Source organism: Thalassophryne amazonica, chromosome 21, assembly GCF_902500255.1.
Source record: "Thalassophryne amazonica chromosome 21, fThaAma1.1, whole genome shotgun sequence".
Lineage (NCBI taxonomy): Eukaryota > Metazoa > Chordata > Actinopteri > Batrachoidiformes > Batrachoididae > Thalassophryne > Thalassophryne amazonica.
In genome coordinates this window covers 10,503,992-10,519,106 of record NC_047123.1, presented here as the reverse complement: position 1 = coordinate 10,519,106, position 15,115 = coordinate 10,503,992, and the positions used below count along the sequence as shown (strand labels likewise).

The following is a 15,115-nucleotide window of genomic DNA, read 5'->3' as shown; positions in this document are numbered from 1 at the left end:
TATTTATTTTTTAACTCTGTGTGCTTCTTACCCTGTGTGCTGCCATACAATGCTGCTGGAACCTCAAATTTCACTGAGGGATTCTTCCAAAGGCATTAATAAATCTCTATCTTATGTAATGTACATTTTTGCTGTACAAGCCAGATGATGTGTGTTAGCACCTACTACAGCAGAGGTGTGCGTGTGCGCATGCGGGGTGGTGGTGGTATAACTATCTGGCACACAGATCTCTTGTTTTGTATTGACCACTTTACAGTCATGTATTTGACAGCTTTTCACTTGGGAATTTATATGCAAATCGCATGCAAAGAAATACTGAAATATTAATCCCACAGGCTGCAGTGGAAGTTTACACCGCTGCAAAATGTTGGCACTCACGTCTCCGTGTCACACGGAGCCGAAGGAACAGGGCTCATCAGCATTTCCGAGTAATATCAGGCTCTGAGATGCAAACATGTTGAATCAAACATGAAAACTTGCACAAAAGGAAATTCGTCTTTCTAACATGCTTCTACTTGAAGCTTCCACTTTCCTCACTGTGCGCTGTGGCCATAGCAGGGATTCCTGCAGGAATGTGTTGTGGCGTGCATATATTCCCACTTTGAAATATTCAGAAGCATCGATGGTGAATTTTCTCTGCTTTGAGCAGAGGTGGAATTTCTGCAGGAAACTTGTAGTTGCTGTGAAAGTATTAAGGTGAATTTGTCTCCATGCAGATGCCTGAACTTTGCTGCAAAAAACATCAAAAATAGATAGAAAATACAACCCAGGTCTTGCTGGTAGGAGAGGTGGACCACTAGCAGGACTATGTTGAAATACAAAAGGAAAATCACTCCAGAAGGACATCATGGGTTCTTCGGATCCTTGTAGGTGACGCTCTAACGAACTCAAGCTTCGGAAAGCTGAAGCTCGGTCTGTTGTACCTGTCGTGTTTGTACATTTTTGTGTGAACTCAAAGAATTATGAACTGGTGAAAGAATTCGGGCACTCTTGAGTGCTCGAGGGATTAGAAAGTGGAAATGATTGATGTTTCGCCGTCTGTGTTTGGCAGGTGTAACTACGGCTGGCAGGGCCAATTCTGTGATGAATGTGTGCTTTATCCTGGATGTGTCCATGGAACCTGCAACAGTCGCTGGCAGTGTAACTGTGAGAGGAACTGGGGTGGCCTTCTGTGTGATAAAGGTATGAAAAGAATATTTAAAAAAAAATATATATATTTCTTCACCTCCGCAGGTCTCCTCAAGCCATCGCTGGTCGTGTATCATGAGTGACTATTAGATGAGTGAGCTGAGAAACATTAAAAACAAAGAATTTACACACAGTGCCACAAATATGATGCTGTTCTTTCATCACGAGTATTAATGTTTGTTTGCCACCAGTTGCTTTCGTCTTGATTATGTGCTGTGGTAAAATTAGGGATTGTGTTTGTGCGTTTGACTGAAATGAGAGGGGATGGAAGCTGGCCAACTTGAAGCTCACTTAATCCTAATTTAGGTACGAAGCTGTCCATGTTTCACAGCCACAGAGCAGTGTGGCGAGAACAGCCCGGCACACCTTGAGCTTTGTCTCTGTGGTGATTCCTCTCGTGTTTTAAAGTTCTTGTGCAGTCTGCCAGAGGCGGTGCTCACTTTAGTGAGTCTGGCATTAACTTCATCATCAATGATGGCATTTGTGAAGAGTGTGCTGCCAAGGTATGTGACCTTGTCCCCCGCGTTCAGTTGCTGCCCGTTGATGGTGATGTTGGGTTCATCGTATGGCTTTCCTGGAGCTGGCTGATGCTTTACCTCAGTCTTCTTACTGCTGATGGAAATGCCAAAGTTGTTGTAGGCATCAAAGAACTTGCCATTGCTGTATTGCACGCGAACATCTGTGGCAGCAAACAGGAAGTCATTGATGGTGTCTGTCAAAACCATTGTTTCCGCTTTAAGCCTCCTGAGGATGAAGACGGAACCACCAATCCAATACCTGATGCCAATGCCTTTGTCAGCGTCCCTGAAGGCATCTGTCAGCATGGCTAAGAACATGAGGCTGAAGAAGGTGGGAGCAAGGACATGAACCTGTTTCACTCCGTTTGAGACAGAGAAAGGATCAGAGGTCTCTCCCTTGTCCTGGACACTTGCCAGCTTGCCATTGTGTAGTTGTCGTATGATGGCGATGAACTTTCTGGGACATCCATACTTGGCCATGATTCTCGAAAGGCCCTCTCAACAAACTGTATCAAAGGCCTCAGTCAAATCGATGCAGGTAGAGAAGAGATTGATGTTCTGCTCCTGGCACTTCTCTTGTAGCTGTCAGGTAGGAGGCCTTGCTTGAAATGTGCTGTCTGTGTGTACAACCTCAATTTCAATGAAGTTGGGACGTTGTGTAAAATGTAAATAAAAACAGAATACAGTGATTTGCAAATCCTCTTCAACCTATGTTCAACTGAATACACCACAAAGACAAGATATTTAATGTTCAAACTGATAAACTTTATTCTTTTTGTGGAAATATTTGCTCATTTTGAAATGGATGCCTGCAACATGTTTCAAAAAAGCTGGGACAGTGGTATGTTTACCACTGTGTTACATAGGGTTGGGTATCGAGAACCGATTCTTTTGATTCGATCCACCGATATCAATAGCCTTTTTGCTTAACGATTCCCTCATCGGTCCTTCAGAGCTGCCGTTGTTTTTGAGGGTGTTTGTCGAGAAAATGATCATTCCTTTCCGTTGATTACAGACCCTACAGCGGCTCTGTAATCAACAGTTTCTGCAGTGCGACACCACTTTGAAGCATGAACCATTGAAGCAATGCTTTGATCTACTAGCTCGTTGGTTCTCTGATTCGCTGCTCTTCAGAAACGGCAAGTCCGCTTCTTAACCCCTCTCAAGGCCATTAAAATATCGTGAGTCACTTTTGTGTGGATTAAAGTCACTAACTGGGACTCTTGTCTTGTTGCAGTCAAGAAACGAGAATCATCCTCATTCCATTGGCACAGCTCCAAACGCTGCACGGCTCTCTGCCAAGACAGAGTCCGGTCGGAATTAATAACTTCAAAATGAATTTCCGCTTTAAATAAAATGACACTTCTTACAAACGTAATACAGACAGTGAACTATAATCGACTAAAATGGTTTGGTTTTTTTCCCCTCCCAAAATAAGACATCCTGCATTCTTTATAAATTACATCCTGACGTGCAGCACAGCAGCTGCAAGAGCTCAGCTCAGAGGTATGGAAAGACATTCATGCCAATAATGTCTGTAAGGAAATGTTTTTGACAATAACTACAGATTTTGTTTATTCCTATTTATGTCCAGAGATCAAGGATCCACCATGTTTATTATGTCCAAACTTTAGGGATCCAGTGACCAATTTCATATTTATTTACTTTAAGACTTAATAAAATGTTGTTCAAGTTCAATTTAATCGGCTTATAAAGCGCCAAATAACAACAAAAGCCATCTCAAGGTGCCTGCCTCACATAGAACAGTTCAACATAAAAAATTTAAATAAATAAAAATTTAAAAATTCAAATACATAATTAAAAACAGAAGTACAAGAATAAAACAGATAGAAAAATAAAAACTATGAAAGAATAAAAATAGGGTTTAAGTCTTGACTTAAAAATGTCCACGGACTCCGACTGCCTCACGGTCGCAGGAAGACCATTCCACAGAGCGGGTGCACGATAAGAAAAAGCTCTTTGACCTGCTGACAAAGAAAATCTGAAAAGCCTACTTTTAGTACACAAAAAATTCACAAGAGGTATCGATAAGGGAATCGGTAAGGAATCGGATCGACAAGCAGAATCGATAATGGTATTGATATTGATAAAATCTTATTGATACCCATCCCCAGTGTTACATCACCTTTCCTTCTAACAACACTCTAAGCGTTTGAGAACTGAGGACACTAATTGTTGAAGCTCTGTAGGTGGAATTCTTTCCCATTCTTGCTTGATGTACGACTTCAGTTGTTCAACAGTCTGGGGTCTCTGTTGTCGTATTTTGTGTTTTATAATGCGCCACACATTTTCAATGGGCAACAGGTCTGGACTGCAGGCAGGCCAGTCTAGTACCCGCACTCTTTTACTGTGAAGCCATGCTGTTGTAACACGTGCAGAATGTGGCTTGGCATTGTCTTGCTGAAATAAGCAGGGACGTCCCTGAAAAAGACATTGCTTGGATGGCAGCATGTGTTGCTCCAAAACCTGGATGCACCTTTCAACATTGAAGGTGCCATCATAGATGTGTAAGTTGCCCATGTCATGGGCACTAATGTGGGCACACATTCAGATCAGAGTATTGACCTCTGACAACAGCCACATTGGAACCAGATCTGATTGTATCCAGGAATTGCATTTTGCAGAAGTATCTCTGCCACAGGGTTTGTTTGCCTATTTGTTCTGGGGATTATATGATTAAATGTGCTTTGAGTGATGTGTTGAAGTAAACACCATCACGGAGAGCATGTGAGGTCAGGCTTTCTGTAGCTGCTCCCAAACTGTGGAACAGCCTTCCTTTTAATATTAGAGCTACACCCTCCTTAAATGTTTGTAAGTCCTCACTGAAGACCCACCTCTTTGCACAGGCCTTCACAAAATATGTGGTGCCTAAAGGGGTATGAGGAAGCAGCGATTATCACTGCCTCCACCCCTGTATGAAGTCGAATAAAATCAGGCATATTTGCCTGATCATAGACGTTTACATCCAAACAGCACATAGCTACAGATAAAAGAAGTCAAATATTTCTCCCGACAGCACCCAAAACAAACTAAAAAAACACACAAAAAATACAAAGGTTCCAGTATAATAGCATCTACATATAACACATCTCAACCACAGTCATCTAATACAAATCTAGAAAATACCATTTCTTTGTATAAATATTTGAACCAGTTGATATCTGGACATCGCTTAAGTTACTCTGGTAAATTATTCAGTTTTTTGTTTTTGTTTTTTGGGGGGGGGGGGGGGGGGCACAAATGGAGACCAAAGCACCTCCTAGTCATCCGAGCGCCAGCAAATTTAAAATGATACAAACCCCTTAAATTATACATTCCTTCTCTCAGCGTTAAAATATTCTTGAATTCTGAAAGGTAATTGTTTATTTTTCACTTTCTGCATCAATTGAACAGTCGTAAATGAAATCATATAAAGTTTTAATATCTTTGATTTAATAAACAACGGATTGGTATGATCCTGAAACCCTGCATTGTGAATTATTCTTAATGCTCTTTTCCGGTCACGTTCCGATCAGAATGATGACTGCTGACTACAACCAGAAGGCTGCATAACATGAGATATTAAAATGTGCATAAAGCAGTCGCAAAATATTATGAAGCCGCATTTTGAGAGCGGACCTTCATTTTCTTCAGGAAATTCAGGTGGTCAAGCATGTTTGTGGTCGGGAGCAGGTTTTCCTAAGCCGGTGCACGTGCACCGTTATTACCAGAGAACACAAAGCTGCAAAACCGCCATATATGGATGCATTTTCATCAAAATTTGTTTCCATCTTAACATTTATTTCCTCTATAAAAGCACTAACTTAAAAAAAATCTGACTATTTTGACACGAAAGGACCAGAAATTGAGTTGTGCGCAAGGATTTCTGGTCGCGACTCTGTCACCACGCTCATTTGGAGTCGCAACATCGGTCTTCGTTGTACTCCGCTGCAATGCTCTATTTCTGCAATTATTTAAGAATTCAGTTAATTATGATAGTTGATTTGCCACAGCATATTCTTAATTGCTAAAACATAGAGATCTGGATGGGTGACAAATTTCACCAAACCAATCAAATTGTGTAACAGTCATTTATTTTAAATTGGAATTATAATTGATCAAATTGAAATGATCCATAGTGGAGCACTGCGCGGGACTATTTTCTTCATCTTGCTCCTGCAACCTGCTTCTGCCAAATTTGGGCCACTACCGCCCGTCCCACAAGAGAAAACACATTATTTAGCCTATTAAAGAGAGTCATGGGGTTGTTTGCTTCATTTCCCTGGCCTGTATGTCTTTTGACGCACTGGTCAGGAATAGCGCTCCTACTTCATTGTTCTCATTTAGTTTAAAGACCGTTTCATATATGTGCCGTATATGGGCATGCGGTAAAGCAGGACTGTCGAGTTTCTGTGGTTACTCCGCTGTGTCTGTATGTGTACCTGTTGAATTTAAATACAGTAAAACCTCTTTAGAATGAACATATTAAAAAAAAAAAAAACTTATATGAACTGAAAATCAAGAACATTTGTTAATTTTTATACTTATTTCGTACATACAGTTGAAGTGCTAATTAAATTAAACATTCAGGAACATTAAAAATTTGAAGGACTTCATGTATAATCATGGACTTGTATTCATATAATTAATTTCGGTACTTTATGACAATTGATTTCCTTCAGTTTTTACTCTTTAAGAGATAAACCATTCAAAAATGTTGAGATATACACTCAACAAAAATATAAACGCAACACTTTTGGTTTTGCTCCCATTTTGTATGCGATGAACTCAAAGATCTAAAACTTATTCCACATATACAATATCACCATTTCTCTCAAATATTGTTCACAAACCAGTCTAAATCTGTGATAGTGAGCACTTCTCCTTTGCTGAGATAATCCATCCCACCTCACAGGTGTGCCATATCAAGATGCTGATTAGACACCATGATTAGTGCACAGGTGTGCCTTAGACTGCCCACAATAAAAGGCCACTCTGAAAGATGCAGTTTTATCACACAGCACAATGCCACAGATGTCACAAGATTTGAGGGAGCGTGCAATTGGCATGCTGACAGCAGGAATGTCAACCAGAGCTGTTGCTCGTGTATTGAATGTTCATTTCTCTACCATAAGCCGTCTCCAAAGGCGTTTCAGAGAATTTGGCAGTACATCCAACTAGCCTCACAACCGCAGACCACGTGTAACCACACCAGCCCAGGACCTCCACATCCAGCATGTTCACCTCCAAGATCGTCTGAGACCAGCCACTCGGACAGTTGCTGGAACAATCGGTTTGCATAACCAAAGAATTTCTGCACAAACTGTCAGAAACCGTCTCAGGGAAGCTCATCTGCATGCTCGCCGTCCTCATCGGGGTCTCGACCTGACTCCAGTTCGTCGTCGTAACCGATTTGAGTGGGCAAATGCTCACATTCGCTGCCGTTTGGCACGTTGGTGAGGTGTTCTCTTCACGGATGATGCGAAGGAGATGTGTTGCACTGCATGAGGCAAATGGTGGTCACACCAGATACTGACTGGTATCCCCCCCCAATAAAACAAAACTGCACCTTTCAGAGTGGCCTTTTATTGTGGGCAGTCTAAGGCACACCTGTGCACTAATCATGGTGTCTAATCAGCATCTTGGTATGGCACACCTGTGAGGTGGGATGGATTATCTCAGCAAAGGAGAAGTGCTCACTATCACAGATTTCGACTGGTTTGTGAACAATATTTGAGGGAAATGGTGATATTGTGTATGTGGAAAAAGTTTTAGATCTTTGAGTTCATCTCATACAAAATGGGAGCAAAACCAAAAGTGTTGCGTTTATATTTTTGTTGAGTATAGTTTGAGGTAAAATTTAAGCAGTACGCTAAATACTGAACAGGTATATTGAGTGGTTGTGATTTTTATTATTTATATTACAACTGGTGGTATTTGAAAGTGCTGCATTCTGGTGATGGCATTTCTCACTTTATTGAGAATTCAGTTGGTCTGGTGGTGGGATTTGGCATTATGTGGTATTGATCTGGTGATGCACTTTTTTTAATTTAAAAAAAGACCTAGCACTGCATGGTGTCTGCTGTGCAATAAAGATGTTGCTTATACAAGCATTGGATAGAAAGTGTTCCCCAGACACTCTTCTGACCACACTCACGAAAAAATGGTGGCTGTTTTGTATAAGTGTCAAATACCACTGTATTTTAATACAAGAAAAACTGACCAAAGTGCTCTCAGAATGCACCAAATTGCACTTTATTTATTTATTTATTTACACTCACTACACTCCTTCTTGCTTGCCTCTACTGGTGGTTGGCTCTCACTGCGGTATTGTATCACTTCCTGTTCCGGAGCACAGCGGTGTTTTTCTGTATCTGTTAGCTGTTTAATCTGCGCAGTTAGATTGATCTAGTTATCTAGATTACGATTTGTTTCCCAGTGTAATCTTTACGTGCCTTAACTAAAGCACTCCTTCTGCTGAATCACCTCTAAATTTTTTACACATTATTCACTTTGCGTGTTTTTAGGAATCCGCTAGCTTAGCGTAGCTACTAGCTCTTAGCCGATTTAGCATGGCGGCTTCTCCTGTCTCTCCCGCACTTTTCTGCTCTGGGTGTGAAATGTTTAGTTATTCCTCGGCCTCCTTTAGCAGTAATGGTACTTGTAATAAGTGTAGCTTATTCGTAGCTTTGGAGGCCAGGCTGGGCGAATTGGAGACTCGGCTCCGCACCGTGGAAAAATTCTACAGCTAGCCAGGCCCCTGTAGTCGGTGCGGACCAAGGTAGCTTAGCCGCCGTTAGTTACCCCCTGGCAGATCCCGAGCAGGCCGGGAAAGCAGGCCGACTGGGTGACTGTGAGAGGAAGCGTAGCCCCTAAACAGAAGCCCCGTGTACACCGCCAACCCGTTCACATCTCTAACCGTTTTTTCCCCACCTCGACGACCACACCCGCAGAGGATCAAACTCTGGTTATTGGCGACTCTGTTTTGAGGAAATGTGAAGTTAGCGACACCAGCAACCATAGTCAATTGTCTTCCGGGGGCAGAGCAGGCGACATTGAAGGAAATTTGAAACTGCTGGCTAAGGCTAAGCGTAAATTTGGTAAGATTGTAATTCACGGCGGCAGTAATGACACCCGGTTACGCCAATCGGAGGTCACTAAAATTAACATTAAATCGGTGTGTAACTTTGCAAAAACAATGTTGGACTCTGTAGTTTTCTCTGGGCCCCTCCCCAATCGGACCAGGAGTGACATGTTAGCCGCATGTTCTCCTTGAATTGCTGGCTGTCTGAGTGGTGTCCAAAAAATGAGGTGGGCTTCATAGATAATTGGCAAAGCTTCTGGGGAAAACCTGGTCTTGTTAGGAGAGACGGCATCCATCCCACTTTGGATGGAGCAGCTCTCATTTCTAGAAATCTGGCCAATTTTCTTAAATCCTCCAAACCGTGACTATCCAGGGTTGGGACCAGGAAGCAGAGTTGTAGGTCTTACACACCTCTCTGCAGCTTCTCTCCCCCTGCCATCCCCTCATTACCCCATCCCCGTAGAGACGGTGCCTGCTCCCAGACCACCAATAACCAGCAAAAAATCTATTTAAGCATAAAAATTCAAAAAGAAAAAATAATATAGCACCTTCAACTGCACCACAGACTAAAACAGTTAAATGTGGTCTATTAAACATTAGGTCTCTCTCTTCTAAGTCCCTGTTGGTAATGATATAATAATTGATCAACATATTGATTTATTCTTCCTAACAGAAACCTGGTTACAGCAGGATGAATATGTTAGTTTAAATGAGTCACACCCCCGAGTCACACTAACTGTCAGAATGCTCGTAGCACGGGCCGGGGCGGAGGATTAGCAGCAATCTTCCATCCCAGCTTATTAATTAATCAAAAACCCAGACAGAGCTTTAATTCATTTGAAAGCTTGTCTCTTAGTCTTGTCCATCCAAATTGGAAGTCCCAAAAACCAGTTTGATTTGTTAATCTCCAACCTTCGTTTCTCTCAAAAATTCTTGAAAGGGTAGTTGTAAAACAGCTAACTGATCATCTGCAGAGGAATGGTCTATTTGAAGAGTTTCAGTCAGGTTTTAGAATTCATCATAGTACAGAAACAGCATTAGTGAAGGTTACAAATGATCTTCTTATGGCCTCGGACAGTGGACTCATCTCTGTGCTTGTTCTGTTAGACCTCAGTGCTGCTTTTGATACTGTTGACCATAAAATTTTATTACAGAGATTAGAGCATGCCATAGGTATTAAAGGCACTGCGCTGCGGTGGTTTGAATCATATTTGTCTAATAGATTACAATTTGTTCATGTAAATGGGGAATCTTCTTCACAGACTAAAGTTAATTATGGAGTTCCACAAGGTTCTGTGCTAGGACCAATTTTATTCACTTTATACATGCTTCCCTTAGGCAGTATTATTAGACGGTATTGCTTAAATTTTCATTGTTACGCAGATGATACCCAGCTTTATCTATCCATGAAGCCAGAGGACACACACCAATTAGCTAAACTGCAGGATTGTCTTACAGACATAAAGACATGGATGACCTCTAATTTCCTGCTTTAAACTCAGATAAAACTGAAGTTATTGTACTTGGCCCCACAAATCTTAGAACATGGTGTCTAACCAGATCCTTACTCTGGATGGCATTACCCTGACCTCTAGTAATACTGTGAGAAATCTTGGAGTCATTTTTGATCAGGATATGTCATTCAAAGCGCATATTAAACAAATATGTAGGACTGCTTTTTGCATTTACGCAATATCTCTAAAATCAGAAAGGTCTTGTCTCAGAGTGATGCTGAAAAACTAATTCATGCATTTATTTCCTCTAGGCTGGCTATTGTAATTCATTATTATCAGGTTGTCCTAAAAGTTCCCTAAAAAGCCTTCAATTAATTCAAATGCTGCAGCTAGAGTACTGACGGGGGACTAGAAGGAGAGAGCATATCTCACCCATATTGGCCTCTCTTCATTGGCTTCCTGTTAATTCTAGAATAGAATTTAAAATTCTTCTTCTTACTTATAAGGTTTTGAATAATCAGGTCCCATCTTATCTTAGGGACCTCGTAGTACCATATCACCCCAATAGAGCGCTTCGCTCTCAGACTGCAGGCTTACTTGTAGTTCCTAGGGTTTGTAAGAGTAGAATGGGAGGCAGAGCCTTCAGCTTTCAGGCTCCTTCCTGTGGAACCAGCTCCCAATTCAGATCAGGGAGACAGACACCCTCTCTACTTTTAAGATTAGGCTTAAAACTTTCCTTTTGCTAAAGCTTATAGTTAGGGCTGGATCAGGTAACCCTGAACCATCCCTTAGTTATGCTGCTATAGACGTAGACTGCTGGGGGGTTCCATGATGCACTGAGTGTTTCTTCTCTTTTTGCTCTGTATGCACCACTCTGCATTTAATCATTAGTGATCGATCTCTGCTCCCCTCCACAGCATGTCTTTTTCCTGGTTCTCATCCCTCAGCCCCAACCAGTCCCAGCAGAAGACTGCCCCTCCCTGAGGCCTGGTTCTGCTGGAGGTTTCTTCCTGTTAAAAGGGAGTTTTTTCCTTCCCACTGTAGCCAAGTGCTTGCTCACAGGGGGTCGTTTTGACCGTTGGGGTTTTACATAATTATTGTATGGCCTTGCCTTACAATAAAAGCGCCTTGGGGCAACTGTTTGTTGTGATTTGGCGCTATATAAAAAAATGATTGATTGATTGATTGATTTCACAGCGGGGGGACATTCCCCCGGACCCCCTGAGGGGACCTCAGGACTGCGATGCTCGTGCACAGCCCCTCCACTTGCGGAAAATGTTGTCAAAACATGTTGAGTGCTTGCAGCCGTGAGAACAGTGGTGATTGCTCTGCTTCGCAAACGATTTTGTGGAGGCAGAGTAAATCACAGACTGCTGCTGACGAGGTCAGACAGACGCTTCACGTCTACTGTGTTTAGCTCACTTTTAAGTTGTTTTTTAAAGATATAAAATGTGTGAAGCCTTATCTGCAGCTGCGCCTTGTTCCCGTGAGTGTTGCTAATGTTAGCACATGCAGAGATTTGTATGAGCGAACGGTTTTAGCGCCCTGTCAGACCAAATGTCAGCTGGTCATTTGTACCTCGTTACTAAATAAAACACTGTATGTTAATGTAGTAATGTCTGAAGAGTCAGTAGTACCAAAGATGGGCAAAAGTATAAAAGATGAGCAATGTTTAGAAGCGTTTGATCCAGGATGCAGGTGCCTTAGTGTTCTGAACCTCAGGACCAGGAAAAAGCCCCGGTAACGCACATGTGTCACCTGACTGATGGATAGATGGTTAATTTGGAGAAGAGAGGATGGACCGGTTGTCTCCCTGGTTGATTGCAGTGCAGGATGCAGAGTGCAGCAGATGAGAGAATATCTAGAGCAGTGGTGTCCAAACTATTCCAGAAAGGGCCGAGAGGGTGCAGGTTTTTCTTTGCAGCCACTGAATCCAGCAGGTGATTTCACTGATGAACTCATCCCACCTGCTCAAAGTGATGTTAATCAGTGAAATCACCTGCTGGAGTCAGTGGGCTGCAAAGAAAAACCTGCACCCTCTCGGCCCTTTCTGGAAGAGTTTGGACATCACTGATTTAGAGCGAAATCCTGCAAATGGTGATACTAGGCATCAAATTCGGGCACAAATACAGTGATGCTGGTAAAGCGTTACTTAAATTTGACCACTTTTTTAGTAACGAGTAATCTAACCGCGTTAATCTTTCCAAATCAGTAATCAGATTAAAGTTATTTCTCCAAGTCACTGTGCGTTACTATTATTTTTCATTGTGGGTTGATAGCAGCATTAAACTTGGTCCGTGGCAGGAGGTCGGGGTTTGACTGAACTGCCCACTTTAAAGCGAGCTGTGAGCTTTTCATCCGCGTTTTTTTTTGCAGCAGCTATGACTCGTCCTCACCTCTTAAAGCACAGTGACAATAGCACACCTGCACTTGAGCTTTACAAAGACATTTTTATGCTTTTTTTTCTCCGAGCTGCTCCGTATCTGCTGCTAAAAACAGCTATCCTCCGCAACACGTCAACAACTAACACTATTTCCACTCAAATGCACCTAAACGCTCTTTCTGAGGACCACATGATGTGAAAACGCAATAAAAATTTCTACCTGTAATCTGGTCATGTTTTCTGCATAAATAAATGTTATCCATTCTTGTGCTCAAACGCCAAAGCAGGGGCGAATCCAGATGGAATGGGGGTGTGGGGCAGGGATGTGCCCCCCCCCCCCCCCCACACACACACACACACACAACACTCCTAGATTAAAGGTCCAGTTTTGAAGCCCTTTTTTTTACTACAACTACTATACTACTTAAATAATAATAATTTTGACAAGTAAAATGTTTAGAGAGAATTTAAATGTTAGAAAAATGTTAGAATGAATTTAAGTTACATTTATAAACAATGTAGGTTAGAAATTGCAATTTTACTGTTACAATGCTATCAACAGTTAAATATGAGGTCAAGAAGAGGTCTTTATTTTACTTTTATAAATCATTATTTTCATTGAAGTCAAAGGGTGACTATAAAGTGAGATTGGCAAAACAGGTATTGTCAATGTTGAAGGTGGCAGAGGGTTGTTGTCGGCAGCTGGGGGAAAGTAACTAGTAATGTAACTTAGTTACTTTTCCAATTGAGTAATCAGTAAAGTAACTAAGTTACTTTTTCAAGGAGTAATCAGTAATTGGATTACTTTTTCAAAGTAACTGTGGCAACACTGCACAAATACTACTTAGTCTTCACTCTTTGAAAAAAAAAAAAAACGATTAGCCACCTGAATTTTCAATAGGCAGCCAGGTAGGGGTCAACTGAAGAATTACACAGGGATCAAAATGAAAAGATGCTCTATAATCATATTGAAAACTATATCACATTATTTGCTTGATCATAAAGATTCCAAAAAGGTATAGTTTGGACTATCTGTGACTGAATGTTATGGAGTTATCGGGTAAAAACAGCAAGAATTAGTGTAATGTATGTCATGTAATTAGTTAAGAGTTTTAAAAAGGAATAGTTTGGACCATGTGTCATTCTTAGTTATCATGTTACATACGGGTTGACATATGTGACATGTCATAAAACCCACTGGACGATCACTTTCTACCAAAATTGGAGCAACTTTAACATTTGACCCCTGCTGTACAAACTGAAACTGACCTTTGTCACCATTCTTGCTGTTTTTACTCCATAACTCCATAACATTCAGTCACAGATAGTTCAAACTATACCTTTTTGGAATATTTATGACCAGACGATTGGAGCATCTTTTAATTTTGACCCCTGTGTAATTCTTCAATTGACCCCTACATGGCGGCCTATTGAAAATTCAGGTGGCTAATCAGTTATTTCAACAGAGTAATGTCTAAGGAGTATTTGTGGTGAATTTGATGCTTACATCACCATTTGCAGGATTGTTTATCTGTTGCACTAGCAGGGCAATCCTGTGATGTGCACCACCAACACCTGCTCACACACACACTTCACCTGTGCCTAAAATAGTGACTTAAAAATAAAATCAAAGCTGTTTTCTCCCATTTTTATACACCAGTATTGTCAGAAATTATATTTTAATATTCTGTTTTGGTTTTAATGTGAACTTCTGACTGTTCCAGAAAACCTTCTGGCTTCAAATGTTTGTTGCCTTATAATGTTACTTATACAGGTGTGAAACTGCTGTCAAAACTCACCTCAAAGGATGTAGAGTTCCTGGTTTGTGGAGCTTCTGAGGAAATCCTGCCAATCCTGTCAGCTTGGCGTGGATTGAAATACATTCATTCAGTCCAGAATTTTCCAGTTAAATTATAAGTGAGATGTGGCATCAGAATTGAAGTAGTTGGACATGTTGCTGGTCATATGATCCAAGACCTGTACCAGGTAATTTGGGGTATTTCCAGTTTGATTCAGGCCTGTCACAAGATGGGTTGCGATTACCGTCCGAATTGTACAAGCTGAAGTGGCAAATTGAAAATACACTTAATGGAAATGCGTATTTAAAAAAAAAAAAAAATTTATGGCCAATTGAGGTGTGTGTGTTTTTTTTTTTTTTTGAAAGAGGATAAAACCCAGCAGCAGAATTCAACTACGCAATTGAAATGCTGTCATTTTGCAAGGTTTTTTTGTTTGTTTTTGTTTTTTTGTTGTTGTTTTTTGATTTACTGAAAATATTGCAAAACATTTGCCAAAATCTTTAATGGAATCCCAGTTGGTATTTCAAGTATATTGTCAAGCAAACGGTAAAATGTCCAATCAGTAACAGAACCAAGGCATGTGGTGCATACTGGGGATTTCTTCTGATTTACTGAGGTCATTTTTAGAGCTGAATTTGAAGTAATTTTGCTTTAATATTCTGAAATTCCTCTTTTTAAGAAGTAGGTTA

The 15,115-nt window shown here is 41.0% G+C and overlaps 1 protein-coding gene across 1 annotated transcript in view; it reads left to right on the top strand.

The window, feature by feature from the left end:
- jag2b (jagged canonical Notch ligand 2b) overlaps window positions 1–15,115 on the top strand; it is a 104,691-nt gene that overhangs the window by 63,690 nt on the left and 25,886 nt on the right. Inside the window, 1 exon segment of the mRNA XM_034162075.1 lies at window positions 1,052–1,182. Within this exon segment, the coding sequence (XP_034017966.1) occupies window positions 1,052–1,182 (131 nt within the window).